At 41.3% G+C, this 19,552-nt stretch overlaps 1 protein-coding gene across 6 annotated transcripts in view; it reads right to left on the bottom strand.

The window, feature by feature from the left end:
• snap91a (synaptosome associated protein 91a) overlaps positions 1-19,552 on the bottom strand; it is an 85,295-nt gene that overhangs the window by 17,497 nt on the left and 48,246 nt on the right. For 2 of the 6 annotated variants that reach the window (XM_061916422.1, XM_061916420.1), the window contains exons 11-21: positions 17,383-17,395; positions 17,115-17,278; positions 16,936-17,027; positions 16,789-16,803; positions 16,412-16,606; positions 11,475-11,552; positions 7,842-8,060; positions 3,604-3,687; positions 3,253-3,324; positions 2,931-3,035; positions 1,096-1,167 (exon numbers count right to left, since the gene is read on the bottom strand). In XM_061916422.1, the coding sequence (XP_061772406.1) occupies positions 1,096-1,167; positions 2,931-3,035; positions 3,253-3,324; positions 3,604-3,687; positions 7,842-8,060; positions 11,475-11,552; positions 16,412-16,606; positions 16,789-16,803; positions 16,936-17,027; positions 17,115-17,278; positions 17,383-17,395 (1,109 nt within the window). The remainder of the gene's footprint in view (positions 1-1,095; positions 1,168-2,930; positions 3,036-3,252; positions 3,325-3,603; positions 3,688-7,841; positions 8,061-11,474; positions 11,553-16,411; positions 16,607-16,788; positions 16,804-16,935; positions 17,028-17,114; positions 17,279-17,382; positions 17,396-19,552) is intronic. The other 4 variants (XM_061916423.1, XM_061916424.1, XM_061916425.1 and 1 more) reach the window with 4 other exon arrangements.

Here is a 19,552-nt window from a genome sequence, read left to right as displayed (position 1 = left end):
ATTCGACGAGATTTTCGATTCAAAAACGATATTTTTCCGTTTCAAAACGATTCTGTATTCATTCAATACATAGGATTTCAGCAGCATCCACCCCAGTCTGCTGACATGCTAGCAGAGTAGTAGATTTAAAAAAAAAAAAAAAAAAAAGCTTTTATAATTATAAAAGACAATGTTTTATCAACTGATTGCAATAATGTAAATTTGTTTTAACTATTAAACGAACCAAAAATATGACTTATTTTATCTTTGGGAAAATTGGACACAGTGTGTTGTCAAGCTTATAAGATGCGATGCAAGTGTAAGCCACTCTGACACTATTGTTCTTTTTGTTTAATTTTTATAAATGTCAATGAGGGATTTTTACTCACTGCTATGCTGAAATTATAACTAATATTGATACTGTTGTTGATAATATTTATTTTTGTTTCACTACTTTAGTTTTTTTCTGTGTCATGTTTGTGTCTTCTCTCAATTGCTCTGTTTATTGCAGTTCTGAGTCTTGCTGGGTTAAGGTTTGGTTTTGGAATTGGATTGCAATGTTATGGTATTGCTGTGTATTGGTTTGTTGGATTGATAAAAAAATAATAAAAATCTAAAAAAAAATAAAAAATCAAATAAAAATCGATTTAAAAAAACAAAAACAAAAGTGATTCTGAATCGCACAACGTGAGAATCGCGATTCAGATTCTAGATGATACGCCAGTGGCAGGGGGGGGGCTGTGGATGATTCTTTTTTTTCCTTTGTTTTTAATGAACACAGTTAGTTGCAACAAGTTTAGAGCCAAGAGGGAAAGTGAAAGCAATATGTGTACTCTAAGAAACTACAAAACTTTTCCCACACCCCTAGTACCTAATGTCGAAAAAAATTTGAAAGATGATGCACGTCTGCTTAATATGCAAATTTTCAATATTGGATTTGATAAATGCACCTATTGGAATGTAGATAGTGCAGGTGGAAACTAAAACATCAAGCCTTGGTTATTGAAAGCAAATTGAAATATCACCTAATGAAAAAAAAAACATTCATTTATACAAAACAAGTTTGATGCATAATCTATAGCTATTTTCAAGCATGGACATTGAAAAAAGTAGTACCTCCCAGCAGGTCGCCTCCAGGTGCCCCCAGAGCAGAGCTTTGATTCTTCTCTGCAGGCCCACCAAAGGAGTCTGTAGGTACATCAAGTTAGCCACAATGCAGGAGGGGCGACAGAAAGGAGACAGACATCAGCACTGTGGAGCTCTCTGAATCATACTTCACATAAATGTTGTGATATTTAACGGTTTGAATATAAAAATTGGTGGCATTGGTGAAAACATCAGGAGATCGAAAACCAACTATGTGAAAGAACAACCAACGGAACTGAAAAATATAGATGTCAGGTTCGTCCCTGACAGTTTGGTTAAGTTTTAGTTTTTTCCTCTGCATTTGTCTTTGTTTCCTCTGTGTGTGTAGTATTTCCTGTCGGCGTTCCTATTTTGTCTGTTTCCTGTGTTTCCCCTCAGCTGCAGCTGATTGGCACCTGGCCTCACCTGGTGTCAATCAGCCTGGTCCTATTTACAACTGTCTTCCCATCCAGTTTGGGCTGGATTATTGTCTCCTCTGTCGTATCGTGTCGTGTCTTGTCATTGCAGCGTAGCGGTAAGCTATATTTCGGTAGCTGTTTGTAGCTTACTGTCTTTTGTTCCATGCTTCCGTTTTGTTTTCATACTACAAGTAAGGACTTCTGTTTCCTGCTAGCTCCCATGCTAACTCTTTTAGTTTGTTATCCGCCTCGTGTGCACTTTGTGTTTGTAGTGAAGTGAAGTGAAATTAATTATATTTATATCATGCTTTTTCCTCAAGTGACTCAAAGGGACGGCGTGGGGCAGTGGGAGAGTGGCCGTGCGCAACCCGAGGGTCCCTGGTTCAAATCCCACCTAGTACCAACCTCGTCACGTCCGTTGTGTATTGAGCAAGACACTTCACCCTTGCTCCTGATGGGTGCTGGTTGGCGCCTTGCATGGCAGCTCCCTCCATCAGTGTGTGAATGTGTGTGTGAATGGGTAAATGTGGAAGTAGTGTCAAAGCGCTTTGAGTACCTTCAAGGTAGAAAAGCGCTATACAAGTACAACCCATTTAAAGCGCTTTACATAGTGAAACCCAATATCTAAGTTACAATTAAACCATTGTGGGTTTGCACTGGGAGTAGATGGGTAAAGTGTCTTGCCCAAGGACACAACGGCATTGACTAGGATGGCGGAAGCGGGGATCGAACCTGCAGCCCTCAAGTTGCTGACACAGCCGCTCTACCAACCGAGCTATACCGTACATTTTTGTTTGTTCTTGTTCTCCTGCAAGCTTCCACGCTAGGCTCGTTATCTTCCAGCTCCCAGGCTAGCTCTTTTAGTTTGTTATCCGCCTTGTGCGCGCTTTTTGTTAGTACCCTTTTTGTTTGTTCTTGTTCTAGTATTTTAATGAAACCATGTTTCCCTATTTAATGCCTGCCTCCTTCTCTGCATCTTGGGGTTCGTCACCAACAAACTCTGACAATAGGGTAACATGTCCAAATCAAATGTTATATTTTAGTCTGTTCTTTGTCTGTATTTCTTGTCGTGTACAACTCTTTGTTTTTCCACTGTGGTTGTTTTTAAAGGGCTTTATAAAGTTGGTATGGTGTTTTAGTACACGCAAACGTTTAGTAAATTAGGACCAAAACTTCTAAAATGATTAGTGGGGTCACTGGTAAAAAAATAAAATCATCTTTTTTAATGGTGCAACAAGCTCCACCACTATGTGCACCTTGCTGCCAATTCTACCACTTAAAAAAAACTGCTCTGAAAAATATTGAAACTATAAAAGAAAAATGTCAAAACTTGATTAGAATTAAACATACACTTTTTTATCCATGCTGAGCTCTCAAGCAATTGTGAAAAAGTGTGAAGCATTGTACCTAGCAGATCAATGACTGGAATCGACTCGGCCTGGATTGGAGAGGAAGCCTCTGCAGCTGGAGCAGCAACAAGAGCTGGGTCAGATGCAGGAACAGGTGCAGGATCTGAAGATTGAAACAGCTTGTTTTATTCATTCAAAATCTGTGAATGCAACCTTAGTATCATGTTCCGGCTAGAAATCTAGCAAAGGAAGCAAAGCAAGAAAGCAGGTCGTCATGCACCTTCACCACCTCTTCAGGAAAAGGGTTGATCAACAAGTGCACCCTTCCTGAGAAGAGGAAGTCAGAGGTAATGCAGTAAAAGTAGTGCAGCTTAACTCACCTGGGATCACGATGTCTCCTGCCGGAGCAGACTCAGGCAAAGGAGAGGGCCCGCGCGAAACAGCAGGGAGGTCTAATTGACCAACGCAAGCAAAAGAGGCAGAGTACGAGAAAGAAGAAAATGGTGGAGGCAAAGAAAGTATTAGCATAGCAGGTAGAAACAGCGCAGGTAAGTAAGCAGCCACAGGGACAACACGATGCTCAACAAGTGGGCTTTCATGCAACTCTCTCATACCACTATGGGAGACAAACCAAGACGTGTAGAAGGACTATTTGATACTAGATGGTGGTAGGGAAAACAGAAATAATGAAGAGGTTCCACACACAGAAAAACAGGTATCAGCTCCGGTACCTGAACCAAAAAGGTCTACGCTAGGAGTGGTAGCAGCTTTAGAATCTGTGGTGGGACTTTGCTCAGGCATAGAATCAAGCACATCTAGGACACACAATCATAATATGTTCATTCACATTTCCAGTCCAGTGCAATGATGAGTTAACATGAGAGATGAGTGAAAGAATTAGAGAATGCAGAATTTTTGATTAGCAAAGAGTCTTTTAGGTGGAGTGCAAAATAAATATATTTAAAGGGAAATATTGCCGGTTTCAAGTTTTCTTCATTATTATACTTGAGACAGCAGAACCTCTTATACCTTAAATTTGTGTGGGGAAACGCAGTAGACCTTTTGACTCTTGTGTGCCATCCATCATCTTCCGCTTATCCGAGGTCGGGTCGCGGGGGCAACAGCCTAAGCAGGGAAACCCAGACTTCCCTCTCCCCAGTCACTTCGTCTAGCTCTTCCCGGGGGATCCCGAGGCGTTCCCAGGCCAGCCGGGAGACATAGTCTTCCCAACGTGTCCTGGGTCTTCCCCGTGGCCTCCTACCGGTTGGACGTGCCCTAAACACCTCCCTAGGGAGGCGTTCGGGTGGCATCCTGACCAGATGCCCGAACCACCTCATCTGGCTCCTCTCGATGTGAAGGAGCAGCGGCTTTACTTTGAGTTCCTCCCGGATGGCAGAGCTTCTCACCCTATCTCTAAGGGAGAGCCCCGCCACACGGCGGAGGAAACTCATTTCGGCCGCTTGTACCCGTGATCTTATCCTTTCGGTCATGACCCAAAGCTCATGACCATAGGTGAGGATGGGAACGTAGATCGACCGGTAAATTGGGAGCTTTGCCTTCCGGCTCAGCTCCTTCTTCACCACAACGGATCGGTACTACTCGTGAACAAGACTCCTAGGTACTTGAACTCCTCCACTTGGGGCAGGGTCTCCTCCCCAACCCGGAGATGGCATTCCACCCTTTTCCGGGCGAGAACCATGGACTCGGACTTGGAGGTGCTGATTCTCATTCCGGTCGCTTCACACTTGGCTGCGAACCGATCCAGCGAGAACTGAAGATTCCGGTCAGATGAAGCCATCAGGACCACATCATCTGCAAAAAGCAGAGACCCAATCCTGCGGTTACCAAACCGGAACCCCTCAACGACTTGACTGCGCCTAGAAATTCTGTCCATAAAAGTTATGAACAGAATCGGTGACAAAGGACAGCCTTGGCGGAGTCCAACCCTCACTGGAAACGTGTTCGACTTACTGCCGGCAATGCGGACCAAGCTCTGGCACAGATCGTACAGGGAGCGGACCGCCACAATAAGACAGTCCGGTACCCCATACTCTCTGAGCACTCCCCACAGGACTTCCCGAGGGACACGGTCAAATGCCTTCTCCAAGTCCACAAAGCACATGTAGACTGGTTGGGCAAACTCCCATGCACCCTCAAGAACCCTGCCGAGAGTATAGAGCTGGTCCACAGTTCCACGACCAGGACGAAAACCACACTGTTCCTCCTGAATCCGAGGTTCGACTATCCGGCGTAGCCTCCTCTCCAGTAAACCTGAATAAACCTTACCGGGAAGGCTGAGGAGTGTGATCCCACAATAGTTGGAACACACCCTCCGGTCCCCCTTCTTAAAGAGAGGAACCATCACCCCGGTCTGCCAATCCAGAGCTACCGCCCCCGATGTCCACGCGATGCTGCAACGTCTTGTCAACCAAGACAGCCCCACAGCATCCAGAGCCTTAAGGAACTCCGGGCGGATACCACCTCATGTTCTATTGGAAACGTGTAGATCTAAGCAAGATTTAGACAAAAAGAATGGTGGAGAAATGCTAGTTGCCTCTCCATTTTGCATAAGAGACTGTAAAATAGATTCACAAACAAAAGTGCTTCTGGACCGGAAAGTTACACAATAACTATCTTTTTTTTAGTACAGCTAAAGTTGTTTCAAAATCTGACAACCAGAATCTTTCATTCAACAACAGAGGTACTGACATATAATTTGTATGGAACAATGTCCCTTGTGGATCAATAAAGTTTGTGTAAATCTAAGCCTAATTCCTATGCAGGGCCGTTCCCTGCCATTCATATTCTCTGCGGTTGTATAATAATGATTGAGGCGACCAATTACTTCAGTATCTTATCATCATCATGGTCGTCGTGCTCTGCAGGTGCTTACTTGTTCTACTCTGATGAACTGAATGACTAAATGGATACAATTATACTTTGTCTCTGCTAAACTTTCATTAGGCGGTGAGTCAACATGTCTTTTGTAATTGTTTTAGTTCGGTTCAGCCACATTGCCGCCACGTCCATTCAAAAGCCTATGGAGATAATTACTCATTTAATATAGCTTTGAACGCTGTCATCTTAACAAATTTACGGCTTTATATCTTAAACGACCATACAATTGAAGTTTACATTGTAGACAAACCTTTTCCTTAAATATATAATGTCTAAAGGAAAATTTGTTTACTTTTACAATTAATGCTGAAGCAGCATAGCAGTTTTGAATTGGCTTTACTTCACCGAACATTTTTCCTTCTGCTTGGATTTATCAACTTATTTTATTTTATTGTATTACCTTTTTTTAATATGAACTTTGGACTTGACCTGGAATACAAACACATGGTTGCCCACATATGCGGTCGTCTCCAAGGTCTCTCAAAGTCATCATTGTCACTGTCACCGACGTCCCACTGGGTGTGAGTTTTTCCTTGCCCTTATGTGGGCTCTGTACCGAGGATGTCGTTGTGGTTTGTGCAGCCTTTTGAGAAACTTGTGATTTAGGGTTGTATAAATAAACATTGATTGATTGAAGACAAGTAAACATATTGGAATGAACCACATTGTAGTTGTCAATTTAATCTCTTTGTTTATTGTTCATATTTGATTACATGTAGTAAAAATATTAACTTAACGTAATAACACTCCTGGGTATGACGTTAAACTACATCCAGGCATGAGATGGGAGGCTGTGTGTGGGGTTAGTGAGTCCCAACTAACGTCTATAAAATGCACACAAAGAACTGTTTGCACCTTCTCTTGTGACTGGCGGGTGGTCAGCGCCATAAAGCTGAGCGGGTCTCTGGGTAAATGGGGCGCGGAAAACCAACAGGACAGACTAAGTTCAACAGCCCAGTAAGGCAATTAATCTAGGAGAAGGATCTCTGATATAAAATACCCCTTCCAACCCGCACTAAGCCAGCGTGGAAGGTGTAGGCTAATAACCAGCATGAAAAGTACGCCAAATGGCAGAAACATCCTGAGGCTTTCGTCCAGCAGTGGACTGACAACGGCTGAGGATGATGAATAACACATAACACATTTTTTCTTAATTAATAATCAGAAATATACTTCAACTGCATTTCTGTTGGTTGCTCCTACATATATGAACACTCAGGCTCCCACTGGAAAATCCACTTCTGGTCGCCAAGAGTAATACAGTAATCTCTCGTTTATTACGGCTAATTGGTTTTGGGTCTGGCTGTGGTGAATGAATTTCCTCTAAGTAAGAATTATTGATTATAAATAGAGTATTCATTATTGCTGGAATATAAAAACCCTGTTAATGACTTTCTAAATATGTTTTTTTAACATTAGGAACGTAGTCTACACATGAAATAACACCCGCATAGTCACCTTTACAAGCCGCAATCTTTGAAGCATGATGTGGTGAGTGGCAACAGTGTTACAACACTGACTAGGCTGCAGTCAGCCTCTATAGCGTGTTATATGTGTAATATTAAAGACCAAAATGTAAAGGCAAATTCAACACTGTTGTATTTAGAAAATGAGCAATATTTCCCTTTAACTTAGGTGCATAACATACAAAGCATACGGTCATTGTTGGTTGCCAGTATTTTGAAGTTGTTCACAACAAGCAGGGGAATACAAACTATCTCAACACTGGCACAGTCTTTGTTAGTATTAGGTCAGTAATTACAACAAAGTTGCGCCATATCTGCCGATAAAGAGGACACAATTACCGGTAAAAATCCCAAAAGGTGAACCGTGACTTTCCTAACAAGTATATGATTTTTTTAAGAAAAGTGGGGTCTCAGCTTTGCAGAGTTTGCCAAGATGCTTGATTAATTTTTATGGCCGAAAAAAATGTTGGGAAGAGGTAAGACATGCAGGGACAGCAAAATTGTCATCACAAATGATCAATTTATCATGTTAGGCTAAGAGCAGTAAATCATTGTTATAATGCAGAGGAATGGAGGAGAGCATAATGAGAGCAAAAGGACATTACCACCAAATAAATCTAGAGTCGGTGCGGCTGCAGACTCTGTGGTGGTGCTGTCCGTGGTGCTAGTTGTGGTGGTGATAGAAGGGGTGGGGGCAGCGATGGTCGGCGCCTCACTAGAGGTGGGAGGGGTGATGGCTGTGGGCCCCGTGTCGGCGGGCTTCATAGCAAACAGGTCCAGCTCTGGAGCAATGTCTGCACTCCCCTCCGTTGTAGCAAAGGGGTCTTCAGCGGAAGCAGCGGGGAGTGGAGTTAGAGGGTCAGCAGGGTTATGATAAGAGGGGCAGGGATGGAGGATTAAAACAACACATGTGAGTATACGCGTTTGTGATGCAAGATGCTTGTAAGTATCTTAATGAGTGTCAAAAGCATTGAATCACTCTAGCACACATCACAGATGGACTTTTTGGTCCTTGACAGTATTTTTTTTTGTTTGTTTTTTTTACAGTAAGTTTTGTTGTTGTTGTCTTACTCTTTTTTGTTTTTATTTAATTTGTAAAATCAAATTACAATGTTTTCATTGGTCAACTATGCTAACAATTATACTTATTTTAGGACATGTTTTTTACTTGTTTTGCTCAAATTTGAAATCAACTTCAATCAAAAATACCAAACGTCCATCCATCCATCCATCTTCTTCCGCTTATCTGAGGTCGGGTCGCGGGGGCAGCAGCCTAAGCAGGGAAACCCAGACTTCTCTTTCCCCAGCCACTTCGTCTAGCTCTTCCCAGGGGATCCCGAGGCGTTCCCAGACCAGCCGGGAGACATAGTCTTCCCAACGTGTCCTGGGTCTTCCCCGTGGCCTCCTACCGGTTGGACGTGCCCTAAACACCTCCCTAGGGAGGCGTTCGGGTGGCATCCTGACCAGATGCCCGAACCACCTCATCTGGCTCCTCTCGATGTGGAGGAGCAGCGGCTTTACTTTGAGCTCCTCCCGGATGGCAGAGCTTCTCACCCTATCTCTAAGGGAGAGCCCCGCCACCCGGTGGAGGAAACTCATTTCGGCCGCTTGTACCCGTGATCTTATCCTTTCGGTCATGACCCAAAGCTCATGACCATAGGTGAGGATGGGAACGTAGATCGACTGGTAAATTGAGAGCTTTGCCTTCCGGCTCAGCTCTTTCTTCACCACAACGGATCGGTACAACGTCCGCATTACTGAAGACGCCGCACCGATCCGCCTGTCGATCTCACGATCCACTCTTCCCCCACTCGTGAACAAGACTCCTAGGTACTTGAACTCCTCCACTTGGGGCAGGGTCTCCTCTCCAACCCGGAGATGGCACTCCACCCTTTTCCGGGCGAGAACCATGGACTCGGACTTGGAGGTGCTGATTCTCATTCCGGTCGCTTCACACTCGGCTGCAAACCGATCCAGTGAGAGCTGAAGATCCCGGTCAGATGAAGCCATCAGGACCACATCATCTGCAAAAAGCAGAGACCTAATCCTGCGGTCACCAAACCGGAACCCCTCAATGCCTTGACTGCGCCTAGAAATTCTGTCCATAAAAGTTATGAACAGAATCGGTGACAAAGGACAGCCTTGGCGGAGTCCAACCCTCACTGGAAATGTGTTCGACTTACTGCCGGCAATGCGGACCAAGCTCTGGCACTGATCGTACAGGGAGCGGACCGCCACAATAAGACAGTCTGATACCCCATACTCTCTGAGCACTCCCCACAGGACTTCCCGAGGGACAAGGTCGAATGCCTTCTCCAAGTCCACAAAGCACATGTAGACTGGTTGGGCAAACTCCCATGCACCCTCAAGAACCCTGCCGAGAGTATAGAGCTGGTCCACAGTTCCACGACCAGGACGAAAACCACACTGTTCCTCCTGAATCCGAGGTTCGACTATCCGCCGTAGCCTCCTCTCCAGTACACCTGAATAAACCTTACCGGGAAGGCTGAGGAGTGTGATCCCACAATAGTTGGAACACACCCTCCGGTCCCCCTTCTTAAAGAGAGGGACCACCACCCCGGTCTGCCAATCCAGAGCTACCGCCCCCGAATACCAAACGTGTTTATATATTTTTTTTTCAACTCTTTAAATGCCTTTTCGATCAAATGACGTCATTGTTTTATTCATTTTTTTAAATCATACAACATAAGTTATTTCCCATATAATAAATGCTAAGGCGGTAGGGAATTTTTTCAAGATCAGGCCCAATTAGTTACGGTGTTAGTAATGCAAATGATTTTTGTTTACCCTTTCAAGGAAGTCCCACTGACTCCCGCACTGTTTACTTAGTATAAGCATTGTAATGCATTAATTTTAAAAACTGTACCTACATGCATCTGCGTTATATTCCGTAAACAATACAAGATCTATGTCCAAATTCTTATGTTCTTTTCAGTTTGTGTATTATGTACCCACTAAGTGTATTTTGAGGTTTTCTTAGAAAAAAAATATGTCGAATGATTTTTTATTTTAAAACCAGATTAATCACAGGTGATTAACTGATTGCATGAATAAAATTAGTTTAAGAAAAGACCAGAATACTATTTGTTGTCGAAGTGTAATCCAGGAATGTTTTCAACGTGATACCTGATTGCATGTCATTTATTTGCACGAAACTTGGTCATTGTTACATACATTTCTTTAAAGCTTTATTTTGGAATGAAATTTGCCAGTGGACACACCAATCAGAGTGTCCTCACTATTATTTGTACTGAAGGATGCATTGATCAAAACACTGACCATATAACGGTTAAGGTAAAAGACCATGCAAGGTCAAAAAAATTGCATGATAAATGCGATAATTTTTTGTAATCATTCACATGAGTTAACTCGTTATTATTGACAGCCCTAAAAAATATACAAGTACAATTACTGTTAATCTACTATCTCTAGACCCTGCTAGTTTGTTTGCAATATTCTTGTCAGGAAACATAGTGGAAAGACCAATCAACATTTACAATCTGGGGCGTTATAGCTCGGTTGGTAGAGTCGCCGTGCCAGCAACTTGAGGGTTGCAGGTTCGATTCCCGCTTCAGCCAGCCTAGTCACTGCCGTTGTGTCCTTGGGCAAGACACTTTACCCATCTGCTCCCAGTGCCACCCACACTGGTTTAAATGTAACTTAGATATTGGGTTTCACTATGTAAAGCGCTTTGAGTCACTTGAGAAAAGCGCTATATAAATATAATTCACTTCACACTTCCCTACAAGGGATGGTCTAAAAAGATTTGTTCACTTTTGTCCTAGCGGTCTTGAGCACCACACCTCTTACTAAATATCTGGCTAAAGTTCATCCTATGTTAATTCTTTCTGTCATTGATATGCTACAACAGGTCTGAAATACACAGTAAATGTTTTACTTTGCAAAAACTAATAGTGTAATTATTTAGATCTGCCCATCAAAGTCACCAAGTCAAAGAGTGATGACTAAAAGAAAAAAAGAGTGAAAAAATAGGTTTCGAAGTCATTCCGATCTGTTAGCATCAGCCAGTCAGGTCAAAAAAGTGCTTGTTCGTGTGCTAGATAACAGTTATGTCCATGACTAAGGCACTAAATGATTAATTGTGGTGAGACAGTAGGCCAAATGTAGACATGTGTTCTACTGTCTCCTATGGAAGCAGAAGTTGTCTCATCCAAACACCCACTCATATCAGCACAAGAAACTGTTTTGTCACCCACCAGATTCACCAAATGCATCCGTAGCAGGACCCGCGGCCACAGCTGCAGGACCATCTCCTGGGGAAGGTGCAAATGCATCTATGGTATCGCACACGAAAACAGCCAAAATGCAACACAAACACAGACATCAGACAAAAAAATGGACAAACAGATGGAATGAAAACAACATACATGAGAGGTCAGCATCAGGGAAAAGTAGAGAATACAAGAAATATGCAGCCCGGCAGTCATGTCTTTGACTGCGTTATCAGAAAATGAGATGTCTGACGGCTGCATAATGCTGCATTCAGTGAGATGAAACATGTTGTCACAAGTTTCTTGTACTCTGTGACAAGAGGGAGCATGTTGAGTTTGAAGATGGACAAGGTTCATTTGACAAAGATACTACTTGATGTGCTCATCTTGTGTGCATGGGATTAGCTTTTTAGGTATAACCATTGAGGGCCTGATTTACTAAAGGTCTGTGTGCAAACTTGATACCACATGCAAAGCTTATTTACTAAACGTGTGCAAAGTTAATTGCCTCTGTTAAGCGAGCAGAATAAGGCGTGCAATCCATTTTGCGTCTTGTCCTTATTAATAAACAGAATATATGCTGATTAGTAAAACACCCGAAATTCTGGGAGAATATGCAAATATATTATACAGCATGCGCAATGTGATTTAATAACATTCATCGCTGTTTTGAGAGCACTTTTTAGCGTTTTATTTAGCTGACACGGTTACACACACGGCTGCTGGATCGGTGCTCTAGCGGTCAAGACATATGAGGAACAGAGAATCCTACGTGTGTCAACCTATTTGCATTGTCAGTCAGAAATAAAAAAATATTAGGCATATTGTCTATACTGCAACATCCTTTTATAATTTTGAAGTTGAATGCTGGTGGACTTAAAGTGCTGATTAAAACTAATTCAAATGACGTGTTTTGGTGTCTGCTGGCAGGTTTTTTTTGAATTTTTTTTATTTAGAATATTAACATATCCCCAGGGCAGCGCAGTATAGTGGTTAGTGCTTGTGCCTCACAGTGAGAAGGTTGTGTGTTCAATTCCCAGGTGTCTATGTGGAGTTTGCATATCCTCCCTGTGACTGTGTAGGTTTCCTCCGGGTACTCCGGCTTCCAACCACCTCCAAAGATTGCACCTAGGGATAAGCTGACTGGTGACACTAAAATTGGTGAATAATTGAACTTGTCTGTCTATCTGTGTTGACCCTGTGATGAGGTGGCGACATGTCCAGGGTGAACCCTGCCTTCCGCCCGAGTGCAGCTGGGATAGGCTCAAGCCCCCGTATCTATTTATTTTTTATTTTATTTTATTTATCTTTCTAGATATTATGTATATGTATTGTTGCATTTGAACAACTGTATTGTTGATAATAGAGGTAAACTATTGGTATTGTTCATAATCAATAGCGATTTTTTTATTGGTATTTGTATTGCTCCAGTTGTAGTGTAAAAATGCTCAATGTCATTCCTATATTATTATTTATTTCACTAACTGCTTATTTGCAATCACTTTTACTACCACATTTGTACATATCGTATGTGCTGGTGTTCTATTGTTGTTGTTGTTTTTGTTGTGTTTGCTATTGTTGTTTTTGTCTCTCTGTCTAATCCCCCTCTTATCCCCACAATTTCCCCCTCTGTCTTCCTATTTTTTCTCTTTCTATCCCCTCCTGCTCCGGCCCAGCTGCACCAAATGATAATATAAGTAGATTTAATAAAGTCCAATTCAAAAAGGCAACAAGAGAAGTATCCTACACTTCTCTTTTGTATAGTAAATCTGAACAGCCGATATGGGCATCTACATCAACTATATGATTTGCCTGAGAAGCTGGACAGGACAAAAAATAAATAAATAAATAAAAAACGTATTGATGTATGCATTTTTTCGTGTATTGAGCACAGTAAATTGAAGCTCTCTTTCATGATCGCATTTGCAGCGCACAAAAAATGTGGGTTTCATTGTGGGTCCACCGGCCTGCTTATAAAATGCCCATAAAAAGTGGTACATGTCTGCTGCTTGTTTGATAGCAAAACGACACAGGGGGAGCATGATAACATGAATGTGCGGTAAATGTGCCTCCATGGTGAAAGCTGAGCAGTACATGCATAAACCTCATTTAAATAAGGGGGTCTCCACTATTTATGAATAGCGCGTGCAATGGTAGTAGATTGATAGACTAATATCACACGCAATTTTAAAGACTGCACATGCTGTTTAGCACGTGGTATGTGGATCCTAGTAAATCAGGCCCTTTGTTTTTGACCCCTATACTTTGGGTGTCTTTTGTGAGTCCGCAAGATAGCTTGACTGAGACCATCTTACCAAATTTATCTTTAAAAACTTTCAAATTTTAAGTGTAATTAAATGTCAAACATTCATTGCAATTCATCATATTGTGTTTTCACAGTTGGTACGGTCCAATTGAGAAAATCATTGAGCATTGTAAAAAAAGAGGAGAGAGAACATATCTGAAAAGTGTGAGTCATAAAAGCAGAGAGGTTTCACATTGTAGTCTAAGCATACTGGAGCAACACTACACTGTCACAATAGAGAATTTTTCATCCAGTACAAGTAAAATGCTTCAAATGACTCACATTTATGGGATATGCCATACAGGGTCAACATTGTTGCTCTGTGCTTCATGGTGTTTGACAACTTGACACCATGCCAGCACATCAATATGCACAGAAGCAACAAAACATGGGATGTAAAACGTAGGATAAAGGGAAATACACAATGTGAATATGTGTTTTGTAATTCAAGCATAACTTACCCATTAAACAAGGCCATGACATAAATACGTATTGTACAGTATTTCTATTTAACTAAAACCTAGATGACAGTCCATGTTTCCATGCACTAAACTAGTCAGATTCCCCAAATAAACCCAAATCCGACCATTCAAATGCGGTGTGCTTCCTATACTCGAGTGGGCGATTGTGGTTATTCCAAATTGTTTAGTTGTATGGGATGCTAAAACAATGCTGATTAGTGCCACTAGCAGAAGTTCCTGGATTTAACAGAGACTTTCGCATGTGTAGAAGGCTCACTTACATGATTGCGCGATCAAACTTGCAAGAGAGAACAAGTTCCCATCTGCATAATCTAAGTACTGTATGTTAAACCAATTTATTAAAAAAATGTACACGATCTAATTAAAGTGTTTACAAGCATTTTAAAAAGCTGGTTTCAAGCCATTTCATGCAAAAATATTTATTGTTAATAATATCCAGCCAGCCCATTGACCCATAGAGGGACAAGCAGTTTAAAATGGATGGGTATATTTTTTGTGTGCTTGTAAACGTACCAACATGTTTTTTTATTATGTATGAGGATCCCACATTACACAATTCTCAATGTTTTCAAGGCAGCTACGGACTCAAGTTAAACGGTCTATGAATCAGTGTAAAGCTACAGGCAAGACTTTCTGATCATTATTAAATTTGCATGTTTCAAGTCACTGGTGAAATCTCCTTTTAGATACTTGTACCTTGGAGGTGTTAAATTTGAAACACTGGACACAGACGGCCTACATTATGCATCTATAAAGTGATCATTAACAGTGTCTACTGATGTTCTCATCCATCCAGGTCATTGTATTCTCAGGGCATTCAATTGGTTGCAACTGGACTGTTTGGTTTGCCTTACAAGACATTTCGCTTCTCATTCAAGTCGGCTTCATCAGTTCATACTCATTGAACTAGATTGGTCGGATGTAGTATTAGACTTAGATTGATAAGATTTAGTCAAGTAGCTTGTGCCAAAACCCCAACTATTTAAACTCCAACACAAGGAGGGTGTGCTGGGAAAGGATAGTTCCACTTAAGTGTTGTGGAAAAAAAACAAAAACTGTTGAGATTAAAAATAGCAACCCACCTGTCAATGCTAACGACAGTCTTTAAAGTGGAATTGAGGTATTGTGTGGCAGAACGACAGCTGTGAAACGACAACTACCAAAACATACAAGAAGGGAGTCTACTAGATCTGACCAATCAAAGGATATGTTCACACTGTAGAGTAGAATGTGTGTCTGTACACATTGCTAAAAAAAATGTGATGTCTAATGTAAATGCAAACTGACCAGCATGCAGACATGACGTCAAGATATCACAGGTGCTGCAGTTTTTACAGAAATAAACATGACTCCAATTCTAGTCGGTCTCAGGACAGGCGCATTTGTGGCAATTTCAAGTATTTTGTGAATTTAAATTCAACATTTTCTCTACAGCATTAATACGCATAGAAGATTAAGAAGGAAGAGAGCAAGCATTTTGGCCATTTGCAGTTTGGGGGACTTTTGCTTCAACGTCTGCTCCTAAGAGGGAATGGGCAAGCAGTCTGACACAGGAGTGCTGGATCATTGACGTATTATTTTTGGCTTTTTTCTTGTTAATTTATCAACTATTTATTTTGATGAAGAATTATGTTGCTTATCACATTCTGATGATGTTTGGGTCGGATGAATGCGACCGGAACCTTCACACTGCAGTCGCATTCGATACATATCCGATTTATATCCACATACGAAAGAGGCCTGGGTCGGTTTTAAAAAATTCGGAATTTCACTGTTGACATTGAAATGAAAAAAATACGATGCAGGAAACATTCGGGGAAAAAAAATCAGAAGTGACCTGCGGTGTGAAGACGGCCTAACTCGATAAGCATGAACTGAGGAAGCCTCTGTGGATGAGAGACAAAAGGTCTTCTAAGACAAGCCAAACAGTCCAGTTGGGATCGATTGATTGCCCGGAGAAGATCATAAACAGTGTTAGAAAATGTAAAGAATTACGTACAATTTTATTATTTTTATAGAGATCCATAGTTCTTGTCATAAAACATTAACACATTAAAGACTTGTTGGAAAAGAGCTGCTCAACTGTGTAATCTAGTCCATATAGTGTCCTCCACCCACAATATGGACCCACTCACCTCCAAAAAGGTCGATGTCTCTAACTGATGTGGTGGCAGGAGCTGCAACAGGCAGGGAGGTGGGTGCAGGCCTGGCTGGGGCAGGAGCAGCAGCAGGTGCAGGTGCAGACAATGCAGGGGCAGCTGCGGCATCAGCAGCAGCCTCTTTTTTTGCTTGTGGAGCTTCAGAAGCACTGTCACTGGCAGCTGGAGTAGCTATATAAAAACACACCCGGTCACAGCAGACAAAAAAAGGATCAGAAGAGAAGGGCAGATGACGGTAACAGCATAAAATATAACAAAACAATTGCTAGAATCATATGCTAACAAAGCAGTTTCCACAAATGAATATTATAATTCTGTATATACTAACAGAAAGATGTAATTTGATTACTTACCATCAGCCAGTAGATCTGCACAACAAGAAGCAAACAAAAAAATGACCCAGCATTTAAAGATAATAATGAGATTTGGCAAATGTCAATAATGTTATCCATGTTGCAATCCCAGTAAGGGAAAAGGCTGACGTAAGACAATTTAATCACCTCCCCATCCAGTAGTGGTGGAAGGTGCTGCAGCACCCTTGGTTGAAGAGGACATGGGGTCTAGATCCAACAGGAAGCCATCATCAAGGGTACTAGATGAGAAGTAAGCATGTAGCATAAATATGCATATCTTATTAAGCTATAAATCTAACATTATAATTTGAATTAGAGCCACTTACCTGGTTTTGCTGGGAGCTACTGCTGTGGGTGTTATAGAAGGCGGTGGGGGTTTGACAGGTGGTCCAGGGCGAGCAGGGGGACCGCCGGCAGCAGCAGGGGGTGCAGGCTTGGGTGGTGCAGCGGAGGGGGCAGCAGTAGCTGAGCTGTTATTAGCTGTCGTGTCCTGTTAGCATCCAACAAAGTAAACAACATAGTTAGTATGCCGCAGTTATCAAAGAATATCTACTGTGAATAAATACAACTTATCAGGTGTACGTAGATGCTTACCTTGGCCGGGGACCTGCAAAAACAATGAAGCACATCAGTTACATAACATTTATAAGGAAACTTAATTTGTAATGGAAGTACGGTCACATTTTAATTACATTAAGTATTCAGTGTTCAAATAGGCAGCATTTCAAATCAATTACATTTATGGTAGTAAACACATGCACTGCTGACTCATTTATTTTTATTTTGTAGGCACAGAGTGGAAGATGTTTTGAACGTCAAGCCCGTATTGCTTCATTGTAATAAGGTGATACAGAATTAAAACAATTGTATTGACAAATATGACAAAACAAGACGACTTATTGTCATTGTCTGGCAATGCAGTTATACACTTAACCACACACTTAATTTGGTGCAGCTGCAAAGAAATCTTATGAGATCAAATTCAAGACCAGTGTAAAAAATACCTCTATGAAAATAATAATGCTCAGATTTTATAAGGAGTGTTGATAACTACAGTATAAGTAAGGGGCAAAATACTAGAAATAGAATTACATATGATAAGCAAACAGATCGTTACAACTACTACTAAAAGGAAAACAGCCACTTGCGTGCCCAAAGTTAGTCCAAGAATGGCACGCAAAGACCTCCATTTGAATACACCAAATCAATATTTATTTGCGTTTTGGCTTTACTTTGGTTTATTATACAAACCCCGTTTCCATATGAGTTGGGAAATTGTGTTAGATGTAAATATAAACAGAATACAATGATTTGCAAATCCTTTTCAACCCATATTCAGTTGAATATGCTACAAAGACAACATATTTGATGTTCAAACTGATAAACACTTTTTTTTTTGCAAATAATCATTAACTTTAGAATTTGATGCCAGCAACACAAGACAAAGAAGTAAGGAAAGGTGGCAATAATTACTGATAAAGTTGAGGAATTCTCATCAAACACTTATTTGGAACATCCCACAGGTGTGCAGGCTAATTGAAAACAGGTGGGTGCCATGATTGGGTATAAAAGCAGCTTCCGTGAAATGCTCAGTTATTCACAAACAAGAATTGGGAAACGGTCACCACTTTGTGAACAAATGCAAGAGCAAATTGTCAAACAGTTTAAGAACAACATTTCTCCACGGGCTATTGCAAGAAATTTAGGAATTTTACCATCTACGGTCCGTAATACCATCAAAAGGTTCAGAGAATCCGGAGAAATCACAGCACGTAAGCGATGATATAAAGGACCTTCATTCCCTCAGGCGGTACTGCATCAAAAAGTGACATCAGTGTGTAAAGGATATCACCACATGGGCTCAGGAACACTTCAGAAAACCACTGTCAGTAACTACAGTCTGTCGCTACATCTGTAAGTGCAAGTTAAAACTACTATGCAAAGACACCCACATTTCTATTCATACATAGGTGTACAACTACACCGAGGCATAACAAAATGTGCCCTTTAAAGTGACTGTTTGTACCCTTAAGAGGCTCCCTAGAGGGCACTAACTTTTGAGCATGTTATAAGCATTATATCTCGCCCTTTTTTGGTTCAAACATTAGTTTTGTTTGTAGTCAGCTAATGAAAACTATTAGGCAAAGTTGATCTACAATTATCAATGAACGTATATTCTATTATAAAAAACTTGACTAAAAATTGTTGATTGCTTTCTCCTGGACAGCTTGTATGTGTGTACAAAACATGTATGACCGTCAAACTTAGAAAAAAAATGTTATACAACATTTTTTTTAAAATATATTTAGTACTGTATTTCTGGAAAATATAGGCTTTTTTAATATATTCTGTTAAACCAATACTGGTAACATAAGCTAGCCGGTGGTCCATCCATCCATCCATCCATTTTCTACCGTTTGTCCCTTTTGGGGACGCGGGGGACGCTGGTGCCTATCTCAGCTACAATCGGGCGGAAGGCGGGGTACACCCTGGACAAGTCGCCACCTCATCGAAGGGCCAACACAGATAGACAGACAACATTCACACTCACATTCACACACTACGCCCAATTTAGTGTTGCCACTAGCCGGTGGTGTCCTTGTTATATTTTTTTTGGTTCGGAAAATATAAGATTGAGCTTGTCATATAGAAGCACATTCTGAAGACATTGTTGGTTCAGTACGGGTGTATTTTTAGTATGAGTGATCAGTGATGGAACATAAATATAATAATGGAAATCAATCAATTTAAACATATTAAAAGA

Source organism: Nerophis ophidion, linkage group LG11 (assembly GCF_033978795.1).
Source record: "Nerophis ophidion isolate RoL-2023_Sa linkage group LG11, RoL_Noph_v1.0, whole genome shotgun sequence".
Taxonomy (NCBI): Eukaryota; Metazoa; Chordata; class Actinopteri; order Syngnathiformes; family Syngnathidae; genus Nerophis; species Nerophis ophidion.
This window is presented reverse-complemented; position numbering and strand designations above follow the sequence as displayed.